Genomic DNA, 17,135 nt, shown 5'->3' with positions numbered 1-17,135 from the left:
ATGTCCCAGACTGCCAAGGCTGCAGCCACCACAGCGGTGAACCCAGGACCCGATGGCAAGGGGAAGGGGACCCCATCCACAGGGCCAGCCCCAGCCCCTGGCCCCACTCCTGTCCCAGCTTCTGTGCCAAGGCCCACTGCCAAAGTAGGGGACCTGCCTCCTGGGAGCTACAGGGTAAGGACAAGGGGCTGGGCTGTACTGGCCCACTCCTCACCCTGCTCCTCTCTCCTACACTCCTCTTCCCCTTCCTCCTCATCCTCTCCCCTTTGCACGTCTTCTCTTCCTTTCTATGTTTCGAATCTCTGCCTTCCATCTGACTCTTTCTGCTCTCAGTCTTCCCTGGCCTTCCAGTCTCCATCCTCCCTGGCCTGCTCTCCATCCTCCCTGGCATGCTCTCCCTCCTCCTCAGCCTGTTCTTTATCCTCCATAGCCTGCTCTTCATTCTCTCCGGCCTGCTCTCCATCCTCCCTGATCTGCTCTCCATCCTCCCTGGCCTGCTCTCCCTCCTCCTCAGCCTGTTCTCCATCCTCCCTGATCTGCTCTCCATCCTCCCTGGCCTGCTCTCCATCCTCCCTGGCCTGCTCTCCCTCCTCCTCAGCCTGCTCTCCATCCTCCCTGGCCTCTTCCTTCCCAGTCTGGAAACCCCATGTGTTCCACACACCTGAGAGAAAGGGGTCTTCACTCCAGAGTGTGAAGCAGTCCTCCTTGCTGCCTTGCATTCCACATGAAGGAGCTTAGAGGATGGCAAAGGCAGAAACATGAGAGGAGTGTATTGGTGACAGGGGCCACTCATGCCAGGAGAGCCACCAGGCCACCAGGCTGACCTCTGACCTTCCTGAAAATTCTCCCCCAGGCTCCAGGTTGCAGGGCTCCTGGAGAAGCAGAATTCCTGCTCTTGGAGTTTGACTTGCTATCTTCACCCTCGGGCAGAGCCCTGGACATTATGGCTCACAGCTGGTCTGGATGTGGCTGGGTTTGATTTGTCACTAAGTTTAATAGTTGGTTTAAATTTACTTTTTAACCAGGTTGCAAGCATCTACCTGCAAACCCACAACCCAGATATAAGCTAAGATTTGATGAATTCTACCTGGCCCTAAGGGTCCCTCGGGACTCTACCCTCTATGATGTCCCCAACATTACACATCTGCCACATGCACCTGGTGCTGGCTGGACAGTGCCTTACCAGCACTGAATGGCCGAGTTGATGTGTGGGACAGAAAATGGGTAAAAACCCAAATAAGAGGCACAGAGGTGAGGGAGGGGTTGGTTGTGCACAGGGTTGTAGGTACTGAGTCTTTTCTATATGTGGATCAACAGATAAAGAAGCATCTTAGTCCCTACCCTGAAGGAGCCCTTTTGGTGTGGGGTGGAAAAAGCAAACGAGAGGAAGTAAGAGTAGGAAGAGGGGGAGGGAAGTAGAAAGAGGAGGGAAAGAGGAAGAAGAGGGGGAATAGGAGGAGGAAGAGGAGGAAAAGAGGAAGAAGAGAGGGGGGAGAGGAGGAGGAAGAGGAGGGAAGTAGGAAGAAGAGGAGGAGAGGAAGAAGAAAAGGAGAAATAGGAGGAGGAAGAGGAGGGAAAGAGGAAGGGGGAAGAAAAGGAAGAAGAGAGGGAGAAGAGGGAAGTAGGAAGAGAAGAAGAGAAGGAAAGAGAGGGAGGAAGAAGAGGAAGAAGGGGGAAGAAGATGAAGAAAAAAGGGAGGAAGAAGAGGAGGAAGGGGGAAAGAGGAAGGGGAAGAAGAGGAAGAAGAGAGGAGGAAGAACAGGAGGAAGAGGGAGACTCAGACAAAACAGTGACTTCCCAGAGTTGTACCTGGCTATAAGGGGTATCACAGTGGGGGGCACTGAGCCCCTACCCAGGAGAAGCAATCTCTGAAGGCTTCTTGGTGAATGTGGCTTCTGCACCCAGAACAGGGTCAGGACCACATACGCAGCATGGAATGAGTTAGGAAGTGGAAGGCCCAAGCTGGAGATTCCCAGTGAAGAGGTCATTCCAGGCTGAGGAATAACATGGAGGAGAATCTGCAAGGGAATGGGCCTGTCCTACACACGCTTAGCCTCACCGCTTGGTGGCAGAGGCCAGAAGATCACAAGATGAAGGGTAGCCAGGTAACAGAATGAATCTCAGGTCAGTCTAGGCTACACAGAAAGGCCTTGGATGGGGGACCCAGCCCCTATTCCTGCTCCCAATGATAGGACTGATCTTGAGTTCAACAGTGGGGAGACCAGAAGAAGGTGCACTCACAAACTGAGGTTTATGGCACCACGTTGAGGCAGGCCCAGGCTGACACATTTGATTGACATGTCCTTCATCTATCTGGCTTGCTTTGTTTTGGAGTCTGTCATGGAGCCAGACCGCCCCTCAATCTGTCTCCCGGGCATGGCGGGCTTCTCTCTGCAGCTGATCGTCTTCGAGCAGGAAAACTTCCAGGGCCGCCGGGTGGAATTCTCGGGGGAGTGCCTGAATCTGGGGGACCGTGGCTTCGACAGAGTGCGCAGCCTGATCGTTGTCTCAGGACCGTGAGTGCTGGAGTGGGCGGTTGGGGACTCTCAGCCACAGGATGGCTACCTCCTGAAACAGCACCGAGTTATCTGAGACAGAGAGCTATCATTCTCCCCAGTCAACTGAGGCTCTGAAAGGCTGAGTTAATGAGTGATGTGACCCATGCTAAGTGGCAGAGCTATGTCACAGGCTATGAGATTTCACCACCCTCCCACGCCCACCCTTGTTCACAGAAGCCCCAGGCTAGCTCTTCAGGGCTCTTTCCAGGAGCTGAGGCCACCGAGAACCAACTATTGTTTCCCTGCTCTAAAACTCACCAAAGGGTGTGGCCGGTTAGCATTTAAGTCATCCCAGGCTGTCTATAGCACAAAGCAAAAAGCTGGGATGCCTCAAAGTCAGATTGAGATCAGACCTACTTGCGTTCAAATGGTCATGCCTTCCTGTGTCTGGCTCAGTCTCCAGGCCTCCGTGCTCCTGACTCTGAAACAAAGAGAGTCAGAATGATTCTAGGGCAGAGTGGGGTAGGCAGTGTAGACACGGCATGTGACAGCAATGGCCGTCTATTCTGCGCATTTCGGAGCACACCTCAGTCCATGTTCTGATTCACGGGCCATTCATGCCTCTTGTGCCCACTCCGTCCCCGATGCGGTCAACCTCAGCTCAGCCCCACCTATGTCCCAAGCCCATCTGGGACAGGAACTGCCGGTTGTGGCCATCTTGAGGTTTCAGGGTGTTTGAGATGCTGATGACTCAAAGCCAGAGTATTTCTCCACAAAAAAAGATGGCTATGCCCCGTGTCCTTTTTTCTTTTTTTGGTGTTCTGGGTTGTGCCCAAAGGAACAGCCATGGGCCTGAGATCCAGAGGCAAGGGCTGAGTCAGAAGCAGCAGGCATGTGAGAAGAAATGATGAAGAGGAGGTGAGCAGGGGAAGAAAGGGAGAGACATGTACCTAGGAGTTCTCATGTACTATGAGAGACCACAGCCTGAAACCAGACACCGTGCATGACTTGGGTTGGGTACCACCTTTCAGGGATGAGGCTCCATGTTCTCATTTGACTCCTGCCTTCCTCTTCTGGATTGTAGCTCAAACGAGCCACAGGCAAGAAGAGTGGACGCCAGGACACATACCAGAGGGAGAGCAGCAGGTGACAAGATCACCTCTGCCTTGTCGTTTTGTAAGCGACGGCTTCCCCCACTCTAGCCCCCGAGGTGACTGTCCTGTGAACCGTGTGCTGACCCTCATCGTTCAGTGATGCAGGTGCAGCCATTTCTTCCCCTTCACTGAAGTTTCACTAGCTTCAGTGACTGCAGACATGTGGTGGATAGTCAACAACGTCTAGGATTAGAACTCAGGCCTCATTTCCCAGCGCCTCGGGTCTTCATACCTGTGTGGTGCCACTTCCCGAGGTTCTCTCCCCATGTAGCCGTCCCACCCATAACATGGATCAGAATCCACATGTGTGTTAGTCTATAGGCCAACCCACTGAGTCGTCCATCTGGTACCCATCACTCTCTTTTATCCATCTTTCCATCCCCACATCCATTTATTTGTTCACTCTGCCAGCCACTCCGCCATCTACACATCCACTCCCTTGTCATCACCCACCCACCCACCTCTCTACCCATAAGCCATCTGTTCACCTAGGTATCTGCTTACACGTTCACTTATCCATCCATTCTGTGTACTGACATATCCATCCATCTATTCATTAGCCTATCTAACCCCATATCCATCTGTCCATCTGTCCATCCATCCACTTAAACATCCATTATCCATCATCCATCCACTATCCAGCTATCTGTTCATTGGTCTACCCAAACCCTTATTCATTAATCCACCATCCATCCACCCATTCACCCACTTGTTCACCCACCCATCCATTCACCCATCCATCCATCCATCCATCCATCCACCACCCATCCATCCATCCATCCACCCAGCCATCCATCCACCCACCCATCCATCCACCTGTCCATCCATCCATCCACCCACCCATCCACCCATCCATCCATCCACCCACCCCCATTCACCCACCCACCCATCCATCCACCCACCCATCCACCCATCCATCCATCCACCCACCCCCATTCACCCACCCACCCATCCATCCACCTACCCATCCATCCACCCACCCATCCATCCACCCACCCATCCATCCACCCACCCATCCATTCACCCATTCATCCATCCATCCATCCATCCATCCATCCATCCACCCGTCCATCCATCCATCCATCCATCCATCCACCTGTCCATCCATCCATCCATCCATCCATCCATCCACCCACCCATCCACCCATCCATCCACCCATCCATCCACCCATCCATCCATCCATCCACCCATCCATCCACCCATCCATCCACCCACCCATCCATCCATTCATCCATCCATCCATCCATCCATCCATCCACCCACCCATCCACCCATCCATCCACCCATCCATCCACCCATCCATCCACCCATCCATCCACCCACCCATCCATCCACCCACCCATCCATTCACCCATCCATCCATCCATCCATCCATCCATCCATCCATCCATCCATCCACCCGTCCATCCATCCATCTATCCACCTGTCCATCCATCCATCCATCCATCCATCCATCCATCCATCCATCCACCTGTCCATCCATCCATCCATCCATCCATCCATCCATCCATCCTTTGATCTCCTTCCCCAGTCTAATAAGAACCTCAGCTTCTCCTTTGAGAACAAGTCCCATTTTCATTCTGTCACTCCAGTGTAGATGACTCACCCCCCAGACAAGGTCCTTAGGTTCCTGTGATTCTCAGCCCATGATGGTGTCTCCACATTGTCATTCTTCTGGTGAGAAAGCCCCAGCATCCTTCAGGGAGATAACAGTCATGAACATGTTCTGTTGAGTCTCTTGGTTCTTCAGAATTCCAAACATACCGAGTAAGGACCACCGCCCTCCCAGGATCCCTGCTTTAATCTTCCTAGTCAGACTACCCAGGAAAAGCCCCCACTAGATTTTAAACTTCCAGTTTACTTACTCTTTGTGGAAAACAGAGCCCTTCACGTGTGTCATCACAGCACGAGAATTCAGCGGGCGCCTGATTATGCCCCATCTCTGCACCACACACCCCGGCTGTGGGGCTCCTGGATGCCGGGTTAGTTCTCACATTTCCTTCCTTTGATTTTGTTTCCATGTTTGGAGACAAGGTCTCACCGTGGCCCCGGTTGACCACAGATACCATGATCTTGCTGCTTTCCCCATGTGCTGGGATTACAGGATGCGTGATCATTCTCGGCTCCTGTGTTTTATTCTAAATGATCCTTGGAACACAAGCTTGTACCACTCTGATGGTTGAAAACCCACCTTTGTTGTAAGACACAGGTACCTTGCGTTGAACACAAAGCAGCACTTCACTCACAGCCCGGCCTGCAGAGCTGAGGCAGTGCCTGGTCCTCCCATGGTTGGAAAGGAGTGACCAGTAGGTAATAGAATCACACTAACAGCAAACAGAGACTTTGTCCCAGCTGTTAGTGAGCTTAAAAGAAAATCCCTCTCAAAAAGTTAGCCCCAGGTCCTTATAGTATTTAAAACCTTGTGGACACCTTATTTGCTAAAACAATTGGCTCAGATAATTACACACAGTGTCTCACTTAACCCTTCCACAGCCCTTAGTGTAGATGAAGTGATGAAGCCTGGGGGAGGGGAAGCCGCTTGTCAGGGTTACAAAGGAGAGGGGCACAGAACGACACCCAGCCCCACTGGGCCCACTCTGGGTCTTCATTTTGGCTCCTGGGCCTCTGTATGAAAAGAAGCAGGAAGAAAAGCCGGGAAGGCACTTGCTGAGGCTTTCTTGTCTGTCTCCATCCCTCTCCGTCCTTCTTGTTTTCAGCTGGGTGGCCTTTGAGCAATCTGCCTTCCGTGGGGAGATGTTTGTCCTGGAGAAGGGTGAGTACCCTCGCTGGGACACCTGGACCAGCAGTTACCGCAGTGACCGGCTCATGTCCTTCCGGCCCATCAGGATGGTGAGTGGCTGGGCCTGGGGCAGAGGTCTGCAGTGGGCACAGTAACCTAGCAACCTCTGGTGGTTCAGAAACAGGCTCCCTTGCTCTCTGCAATTCTCCTAGTGCACCGCCCCCCCCCCCGGGCTGTGGGGCATACGGGCACTTCTCTGCTCTGTGGGCTTGGGGTGAAGCTTCCAGAGAGCAAACAGGACATCTTAATGTGCTCCTTGATTCCCTCCCCCAATAGAAGGTCAGGTTCCTGATTGCACATCATACACCCCAGGGAGCCTTTTGAAGCCCAGCATCCATCCAGGGCACACATCTCGCAGAAGTTTGCACTATAGTTAGGCATGGTGGGTGACAAAGGCCCATGATCGGAGTACAGGGGAGGTGGAGGCTTGAAGATTATGAGTTTAAATCTAGCCTTGGCTACAAGTGAGACCTTGTTGGAAAAAGAAAAAGAAAAAGAAAGGTCAGTTCAATGTGAAATGGTTAAAAAAAGGGACTTTGGGGAAGGTCGTTGTGATGTCTTGACCATATGACAACCTATGCTGAATTAGCTCTGTGGTGTTTAACTAGATCGGTGTAAAGGGGATGAATCTAACATGGGGCAACAGCCCCACAAAGTGTGTAATCTTTCCAGAATTGTGAATTGATTATGAATCATGAGTTGCTCTTCTTACTCATGCACGCCTGGCTCCGATGGGAGTGACTCTTGCCTCCTGAGGTGGGAACACCTGTGAAGAAAGTCCGTTAATGAAGGCTCACGGGGGACTGTGGGGTTACTAACGCACTGCCGTGGGTCAGGCAGTCTGGGTCCTCGCAGCACAGTGAGAATCCCAGGCTGGATTTCAGCCTTCACACGAGGTACACTTCAGAGCTCAGAACTTAGCTACGAACCCTTGCAGGCCCATCTGTGTCAATGGTTCCCAACTTCACTACAGCTGCGACCCTTTAATACAGTTCCTCATGCTGTGGTGACCCCCAACCACAAAGCTATTTCACTGCTACTTCATAACTGTAAGTGCGCTACTGTCAAGAATTGCACTGTCTGATCATACAGGATATCTGATATGTGGCCCCTGTGAAAGGGTCTTTTAACTGCCCCCAAGGGGTCACGATCCACAGGTTGAGAACCAATAATCTATATACCAGGTGCAACTGGAAACCTTGTTCAATCAGGCAGAGCCAGTGAGGTTAGCGCCCACTCTAGCCGTTGCTATCCAATACAGTAAGGGTTATCCATTTGTAGTTGGTGGTGGTGGGGTGGCATGTGTGTTGTGTTTTGAGATAGCATACCATACTGAAGCCCTAGCTTCATGTTTCCCCCAGGGTTACAGGTGTGCACCACGCAATCAGATACTAAATGGTTACTGAACACGTGAAATTTGGCGGGTCTAGATGGAGATATTCCATAGGCATGAAACTGGGTCCTGGTTTCACAAGTGTAAAATCGTTTTCACATGGTTGGGTTGGCCAGATTAAAATTATGATTATAGTTTAGTCATAGTTGTTTAAATAAATTATATTAGAAAAATTTAAAGACTACACACCTCCACCTCGTCCAGATTAATTTGTTTTGATTCTGGGGAAGCCCCTTTCCTTCACTGCCCCTCTCCCTTGGTCATCTCTTACAGCTGGGTCCACACTCCAGTGGTCTGACTCATCCTGTGTCTTATGTGACTGTTCTGATTCTGGGCCATCATCGTCCTTCTCCTGAGCACCTTCTCCACCGCTCCTGGGTTCCCTGTCTCTCTTTCATCCCTGCTTTCATGAAAATTCGAGAGTTATTTCCAAAATCAAACCTCATCACAGGGACCCGGAAATGGTGGCATCCTTAGCCCAGGACTCACGGAGGCAGAGAAAAGCAGATCTCTGAGAGTTTACATACATACCTAAGTAGTGAATCCTAGGCCGGTCAGGGCTACACAGTTGAGACTCTGTCTCGAAAAGGAAAAAGTGAAAAAGAAAAAAAAAAAAAAAAAAAAAAAAAACAGAACAAAAACTGATCATCAGAGTGGTTGCCTTAGGCCTGATTCTGGGGACTCAGCCCCAGGCCCCAGAAGCCCATCTGTAACCACAAGCCTTGGCCTGTGCTGCTTAGGACGGGCGAGGGGAGCTGGGATTGGTTGGCAGTTGTCAGTGGGCGTGGCATCCAGCACCTGAGGGGTGGGAGCAGAGTCAGCCCAAGGAGGGCATGAGGAAAAGCTATACAGGGGCCAGCGAGGGCAAGAGAGTCCTGCAGCAGCTCAGACTAGCTCCAGCAATTAAATACTAGCCCCAGGACAGACACTGCGCGGCCACAGGAGTGGATGGGGAAGGTCGGGGTGGGAGGAGGTGTCCGAGAGGTGGGGTCCCAGAGGACCTTATGGGCCATGGTGAGGCCTCAACTCTATTGCAGTGGAGAGCCACAGATTGACTGATCCTACCCAAGGTCTTCAAGGTGGCAACAGCTATAGGTTAACAGTTACCAGCATTAAGTCACCTCTAAGTGCTCCTTAATCACAACTCCTGTGTCCCCATCCCTACCTCAGACCACACCCCCTTTCAGGGACATTTGTCTAAGATGAGGAGGGTCCTCGCTGGACAAGGCCCAGGGGTTCCCCCCACCCCCTGCCTTCTGCTTCCATTTCTGACTGTCCCCACCTCCCCAGGATTCCCAGGAGCATAAGATCTGCCTGTTTGAAGGGGCCAACTTCAAGGGCAACACCATGGAGATCCAAGAGGATGACGTGCCCAGCCTCTGGGTTTATGGCTTCTGTGACCGTGTGGGCAGCATAACCGTCTCCGGTGGAACGTAAGCATCCAGGTTCTGGGGACAGCAGCAACGGTGGAGTCAGAAGCTAAAGATATCGGAGATGGAATGTCACATCAGGCCCCTGGGAAAGGGAAGACCTTATAACCCCCTTCTTCCACAGAGTTCTCACACAAAGACAGACACGACACGATCTGTCACACACACACACACACACACACACACACACAGAGAGAGAGAGAGAGAGAGAGAGAGAGAGAAATCTCACACAGAGACACATACAGACCTCACACAGACACACAGACAGATCTCTCATACACAGACACACAAACACACACAGAGAGATCACACACAAACATAGATTGATCTCTCTCTCTCACACATACATCATACATATCACACACACACACACACACACACACACACACACACACACACACCACAGTCTCCCAGGACTAGGCTTATGACAAGTCCCACCTCATTCTAAATACTAGCCCACAGATAGAGAGAATCTTAGCTACTCAGGAGTAATGAGGCCCTGGCCAGAACAAGCATGGACAGGTCCAGCAAAGGTCCTGGTGAGAGGGCACCATGTCTGCACCTCAGTGTTCCTGGCTGCATAATGGGTGGGTGGAGCATCCATTTTGATCCCTGGAATCTGAGATTCCCAAGCAGAAGCCTCTGTTCTGCCCCCACGAGAACCCAGGGAGGGTCAGGTGCCTTACCTCCCAGTATTGTCCCCTGTAGGTCACTTTCTGCCTTCCTGTGGTACTTCTAGGTGGTAGCCTCCCCGCCCCAAACCTGTGTCCTTCTGAGTCTTATCTGAGAGCCTGACCCATGCTGGGCACAGCGGGGAGGCTTGGATTGAAGCCACTCTGATACCAGTATGCCCCGTACAGTGTGGACATGGTCCAGCCTGGGCTCCCCTCCTCTATTAAGGTGGATGGAACTGGGTGGGACCCAGCTCTTCCTGCAGAGAAATCAGCTAATGGCAAACAGGGGGGTCAGAGAAGGGCTTGGAAAGCCTGCGGCTTAGGTTCAGGTAAGGATGGGACTTAGAGAATCACCTACTGTGCCTCAGTTTGGTGAGGAAACCTTTGTGCTCTGCTCACCCGTCGAAGGAAGTGAACCCTCATCAGAAATGGAAGAAGTAGGGGTCACCACCGTCCACACCCTGCAGAGGGTAAACTGAGGCCCATGTGGCTCAGTTTCTGGGTTATCTGACACTGGGCAGTGCTTACAGTAACCACAGAGACTCACTGTATAGGAAGGACATCCAGGAGCTGGAGCCTTATGTATTGGATTCTATTCTGGGGGGAGGGAAGGAGTGCAGGGTCACCATCTTCTGTGGGCATGGACTGACTGCCTACAGTGTGGGCATTCACCCCATCTGCTCCCCCAAGCATGCTCAAAACAACAGCCACCTGACTGCCCACTTTACAGAAGAGAATACTGAGGCCTATCAGAAAGAGGAAGGCCACGCTTCACTAACGGGGCCAGAAGGGACAAGCTGGGGCAGGCGTGTGGGACACTCGCTGCTGGGTGGATGGTGACAAAGAGGTCGGAGAGGGAACGCTGGCCGCCTTTGCATCTTCCCTGCTCTCTTTCCAGATGGGTCGGCTACCAGTACCCAGGTTACCGTGGCTACCAGTATCTGCTGGAGCCTGGCAACTTCCGGCATTGGAACGAGTGGGGCGCCTTCCAGCCGCAGATGCAGGCTGTGCGGCGCCTGCGGGACCGCCAGTGGCACCAAGAGGGCTGCTTCCCGGTGCTGACCGCCGAGCCCCCCAAGTGAGCCGAGCTCCCGGCCTCCCTTCTACAGCCCGCCCTGCCTCAAGTCCCGTCCCTCCCTCCTAATAAAGTTCCTACAGCCGACATGCACTTGGGTCCATGAACCGTGTGCGCCAACCTGCGGCTCCGTAGTAGTCACAAACAGAACGACCAATCATAAACTCGGCAGTCACTACCAAGATCGTTTTCTTCCGTGGGGTAGGGGATCAGGTCCTATGTCCTAAGCTGGCCTCTAGCTTTGGTCAAGGATGGCTGTTGGAGCTCCACATTTCCTGTGTAGTGAAGGATGAGCCAAAATTCTGAGCCAAATTCTTCTTCGAGGTGTGAACCCCTGAGTTTATTCGGTGCTAGAGATTGAACCCAGGGCTATGCACAAGCTAGAAAAGAGTTCCACCAACCAAGCTACACCCCCTCAGCCTATTTGATTGTTTGATCACTCATTTATTAAGACAAGGACTGCACTGGCTGCCCTGCCAGAGGACCTGGGTTCAGTGCCCAGCTGCCACGTGGCTTCTCACAGAGCAGCTGTTGCTTCAGTTCTAGGGGATCCAACATCCCCTTCTGGCTTCCAGAGATGCATTCACGTATGCCTTCATGCAAATAGAACACTCAAGAACATAAAATTGTATGTGATGTATGTATATGTATGTGTATATGATGATGTTTATGTACATGTATAAGTTTTATATGATGTATATGTGTATGATATATGTGTTGAGTATACCATATATGTGTAAATGATGCATATATATGTATATATTTTTTGATTTTTATTTTATTTATATGAGCACACTGTCGCTGTCTTCAGACACACCAGAAGAGGGATCCCATTACAGATGGTTGTGAGCCACCATGTGGTTGCTGGGATTTGATCTCAGGACCTCTGGAAGAGCAGTCGGTGCTCTAACCACTGAACCATCTCTCCAGCCTCAATGTTGGCCTTGAACTCAGGATTCTTCCACCTCGGCCTGTTAAGTGCTATGCTTAGCGGCAGGAATCTTTACACACATTTTACTATAGCTTTCAGGCTATTTAGCATTACAACCCTTCTATTTGAACATGTGAAGAATACCAGAGAAAGGGAACAGACTTGCCTAACACCAGGCATTGAGCATCTGCACCCAAATCCAAGCATTCTAGCTTTATTCTCAGATTCTCACCCTCCCATGCTGGGCTTGCACGTGCTCTGCATTCGAATTCCGCACTTTAAATAGACTCATTGATTTGTAAATAAAACTTTATTATAGCACTGCAGGAAAGCAGAAACTCAGGGATGGTAGACAGGAAGTAGTTCCACCAAGAGATCAAATACAATTTAGAGAAGACAGGGTGTTAAGCCTCAGAGACAGGTCAGTTCCCCCTGATTCCAGCTGACTTGCTCCTGACATGCCTCAGTGGGTCATTAGTGAGTGTTGTACTAAAGCACAAACAAGCTGGGTTTTTTATTTTCATGTCCCTGCTTTAAGCAATGAAGATCGAAAGTAATGTTGCATTTGAGTAATTGATTCAGCCCATGAGTCCACCCAAGAACCCCATGTTCCGGAAATCTCTACCAGGCATTATTGACTCATGTAGCATTGACGTTTGCCGGACGCTCGCGATGAGAAGGGTGTTGCTATGGATATCTTCCAGGAGAAGAGGCTGGAGTGCTGGAGCCAGAGCCTGCTTCGTGAAGCATGAAGCACGGGGAGGCTATATTCCAGGCAGAGCAAACAGTAGAGCCCTGCCGGCCCAGATGGCACCAAGATATCGAAGATTAAAAGGAAGCAGGTGTCTCTTCCCGCCACCTGCTTGAAACTGCTGGTGGAGAGCTGTGGTGTTTGCTTGTGGAAGCAACACCCTGTGCAGTGGCCTGCTCCTCCAGCTGTGCCTGGAGTAGGGGCGGGGGTGAAGGGATTGTGGTCGATGCAGCAAAGCATCATGGGATTGGCAGCTTGGTGGTTGTGTGGGCAGAAGTGGGGACAGGTTAGCAGCTGAGCCGGCAGATGTGAGTGATAAGGAAGGTGGGGTCTCCTAACACCTCTTCTGGGCTTTCTGGGGCTCCGAAGCAGAGGTGCCATGTTGCCTAGTCTTCCTTAGGTCTAGCACTATGGCACCTGAATCCTGCCCCTTTATCTACTGTGATTCCCCACTTCTACCCGACGAAGTGGGCAAAGTGGCTACTGTCTTGGGCAAGAAGGCAGGCTCATTTGTGGTTGAGATTGCAGGGTTGGTCCGTGCTTCTGTTGGGTCCTGAGAGTTGTCCTGTAAGTGGCTTCCTTCCAGGTCTTACTCCCCCCCTCGGTCAATCAGTAGCCTGACTGTCCCTCCAAACCCAAGATTCTCAAGCTATTCTTGGTAGCGCCATCACCAATCTTCCAGACTGATTCTAAAGGCAAGCTTCTGAGAGATTCCCCACCCAAGCTGGTGAATTCCGATCACCATTTCCATCTTCCTCTCCCCTTTTCTCTACCCTGAGCTCCTATGGTGTATGAGTGCAGTTCTTTCTGTCTGTTTCCTCTCTGATATTATAGTCCAGGCTGGCCTCGAATTTTATTGTGTAACCAAGAGTAATTTTAAACTTTTGATCCTCCTGCCTCCACCTCCTGAGTAGAGGGATTGAAGATGCGCTCTCTCGAGCAGAACCCTACAGTCAGGCGCCCTAAGAACTTAACTGGTACACTCCAAGGTCCTGCCAGAAGAGAAAAGCGATGTCCATCGAATTGACTCAGTGGCTTGCCGGTCTCTCCGTTTTTTATTCCTCGCTTGTTAAAAAGGATGGTTTTGATATCATCTCTACGGTGGATGTCTTTACTTGTGTCCCTCTGATGAGCCCTAGAAAAGGACAGACACCAGAGGTGCAGCTTGGTTGGTTGATGCTCAGATCCCCGGGTTTGATCCCCTCACAGAAAATACTGGGTGTGGTACCACATGCTTATAATCACAGCAGGTGGGAGGTGGAAGCAGGAGGATCATATATATTCATATATATTCAAGGTCATCTTCTGTTATATAGGGAGTTGGAGTCAGCCTGGGCCACTTGAGACCCTGGAGAGAGAAAGAGAGGAAGGGGAGGAGGGGGACGGAAGGGGGGAGAGGGTGAGAAAGACAGAGGAAGAATTGGTATTCAGCAGCTTGATTGATTTTTTTTCAAACACCTTCCTATTTGCTCTCAGCTCAGTGATATCCATATTTTCTCCAGGATCCTGACAGGTGAAAACTTGGGCAAATTAGCATCCTTGAGATTAGATACTTATACTTGCCCAAACAAACACAAAAACCCAGGAGGGATTAACAGCCAGGATTTTTTTTTTTTTTTTTAATTTATTGTTTGGCTAGCAAATTTACGAGCGAGTAAGACAATCTGTAAGAAAAACAAAGCATACAAAAGACTCTAAGCAAAATAAACACTGCAGAGAGAAAGAAAACTCACTTGGGACCAGGGTGAGCCAACAGGCTGAGCCTCAGGCTGAGAGACAGGCTGAACTTGTCAGCCCTGCCCTGGGCCCTGACTCCAGCCTGCCCTGGAAATGTAAGGCACTGACCACCTGGGGGAGAACTTCAGAGAGTAAGCGTGAGAAACCACCATGTGTTTTGAAACTGAAACCTAGTTTCAACCACAACTCAAAACATGATTTGGGGTGACACTGAAGGAAAGCAAGGGCTAGTCACAAGGCCTACCTTTCTGGAAGCTTCTCCAGGAGCCTGGAGTCCCGCACCTCACACTGGCCTCACAACTGCAGTTCAGCTGAGCCCTCACACCCTACTAGATCCAAGATCATCAATCTTTGATCCAAGTATTTGGGAAGACAAAGTCTCTCTCTGATGGAGCACTATTTTCATGGTGACGGGGTAACCCACATCTTCCAGGCTTGAGCACATAGGCTGCTCACCTGTGTGTGTAGCATCGAAAGGACTAGCTCTGGAAGTGCTCGGAGTCTCCGACCCCAACCCAGACAACATCAGACACCGAAGGGCATGTGGCAGCTGAGTTCAAGGGAGAAGACATGGTTTCAGGGTCTTCAGGGAGGCTCCAAAGACAAGAGCATCTAAGGCCTGTGATAATAGTGCATGTCTAATCCCAGCTCTTGGAAAGTGAAGTCAGAAGGGCCATGAGTTCAAGACCAACCTATGCAACATAGACTGTTTAAAAAAAAATAAAATAAAAGGGTTGGGGAGGTAGACCAGTTAGCACCAAAGCACTTGCATTGAAGCAGTTCAGGGCCCGGAACCCATGTGGAAACATGGGGTGTGGGAAGCTGTGCTGGTAACCCCAGCCCTGGGAGGCAGAGATGGGAAGATCCCTGGGGCTCCTGAGCCAGCCGGTTCAGTCTAGTTGGTGAGCTTCTTGCCAGTAAGACATCTTGTCTCAAAAGAGGTCACTAGGATTCCAGAACATAATACTTCAGGTTGCTCTGGGACACACACACACACACACACACACACACACACACACACGACCAAAACAGAGATGACCACCTTGTTTGGAGCCATGCTGCCATGGCAACCAGTCATCTGAGTCACAGATCAAAGGGTGAAGCCTGACCAACCAGAACAAAATGGTTCTTGACAACCCCACAAGCTTCTTGACAGAGAAGAAGCCCACTGCCTGCTGAGAGGGTGAGAGAGACCTGAGTTTACATTAGAGTTGACAGGCAGCTGTAGCCCTCAAACCACATTTCCTGATCAAGCCTCTGTTTCCTCATCTGTAGAATGGGTGTGATGATAAGAAACCTCAGAAGGCTATTGGAAAGAATGAGCAAGCAGTGGCAATTAAAAAAAAAAAAAAAAAAAAAAAAAAAACAGAGCAAACCGGGTGCCGCTGGGATAGATTCTAGGGTCCTGAGAGTGTCTTTCTGGCTCTACTATCCAGACACATCCCCAGCCCCTGAATGCTCTTCTGAACAGCTCCAGGTACAGCGAGAGCTGGAAGGAGGCAGAGCTGTTGATACTTAGCATCACCACAGCCTGGGGGTTGGAGAGTCAGTGCTAGAAAGAGTTTAGAAAAGTGCTTGCCGCTCACCTCTATCCATGCTGTTGACGAGCATCCTCTGGAGACTCCCCAGGTCCCACGCTTTGTGAACCTGCTCAAGGAAGCAGGCCGAAGAGCAGATGAAGGAGATGCCCATTCCGGAAGGCCCCGCCCAGGGACAGGGTTGGCTCGTCCACCCACCTGCCTTCAAAGTCACATTCAATTCGAATCAGGGGTCCTACCGCTCCAAGAGGTGACAGTCAAATTAAGATCTGCAAGTGTTGCTAAACCGGGTGACTGAGATATTGCCCATTCTAGCCAGCCACTCAGATCTGTCTCTTCTGTCTTCCTAGCGTCTGTGAAAGCAGGATCCCCGGAATGAGCCGAAGCCCTTGCCCTGCTTGCTTTTCTCCCTAAGGGCACCCAGAGAGGTCTCTGTAGAAACCCATGTAGCCACGTCCTTCCCTGATGAGCACGTTTCCTGTCTCCATTTCAGCAGGGCATTGTGGAGATGCCTTTTCTCAGAGCACAGGAGCCAGGCTGTATCCTCTCCGTCTACCAAGTCCTGCCCACCTGTCTTCAAACAAGGCCCCAGGCGGACCTCCTCCTTACTGGCTCCTGTTCCAGCCTCCCCAGACTCTACTGTGACTAATGTACTTTTCATGACTGGTCGCACACGCCACCCTGCCTGTGCTTCGGGTCATGAGACACGCACTCAGTCTTTTCTCCCTGGACCAGCTTTGGCTCCTGCTCCTACCTGGCCAATTCCAGACACTTCTGTGAAGCCTTGTTGGGAGAATCCAGCTACACCTGGAATCACAAAACCCAGAGAGAGCTCTCAGGGGAGCAGAAGTCCCCTTCTTGCAGATCTCTTTCTTTGATCTTTCTTCATCCACAAATAGCAGAAAACTCCCAGTGCTGTGTTGTTGGCCACACAGAGTCTCAGATATGCAACTCAGTAAACGCTATGCCGAGTGGTTTCGTTCTTGGTAAACTGGCTTCACCGAGGCTGGGACTTGGTCAGCCCAGCTTCTCTCACACGGCAGGCACTGTTTTATGGAATTACATAAATGAACGACAAACACGTATCTGCGTGCCTTGCCTTGTCCGTCCTGCATATACATTTGTGTTAGTGGTAACTAGTATAAAAATGCAT

At 51.0% G+C, this 17,135-nt stretch overlaps 1 protein-coding gene across 1 annotated transcript; it reads left to right on the top strand.

The window, feature by feature from the left end:
* Nucleotides 1-11,032, top strand: CRYBB1 (crystallin beta B1; the record flags this gene model as incomplete). The annotated part of the gene is made up of 5 exons (XM_080941239.1): nucleotides 1-174; nucleotides 2,398-2,516; nucleotides 6,371-6,503; nucleotides 9,137-9,279; nucleotides 10,849-11,032. 5 exons carry the CDS (start codon nucleotides 1-3, stop codon nucleotides 11,030-11,032), a joined length of 753 nt encoding a protein of 250 aa, XP_080797365.1.
* Between the last annotated feature and the right edge of the window lie 6,103 nt (nucleotides 11,033-17,135).

Source organism: Micromys minutus (assembly GCF_963924665.1).
Source record: "Micromys minutus genome assembly, chromosome: 29".
Lineage (NCBI taxonomy): Eukaryota > Metazoa > Chordata > Mammalia > Rodentia > Muridae > Micromys > Micromys minutus.
The sequence above is the reverse complement of the archived record's forward strand: the minus strand, read 5'-3'. Positions and strand labels throughout refer to the sequence as shown.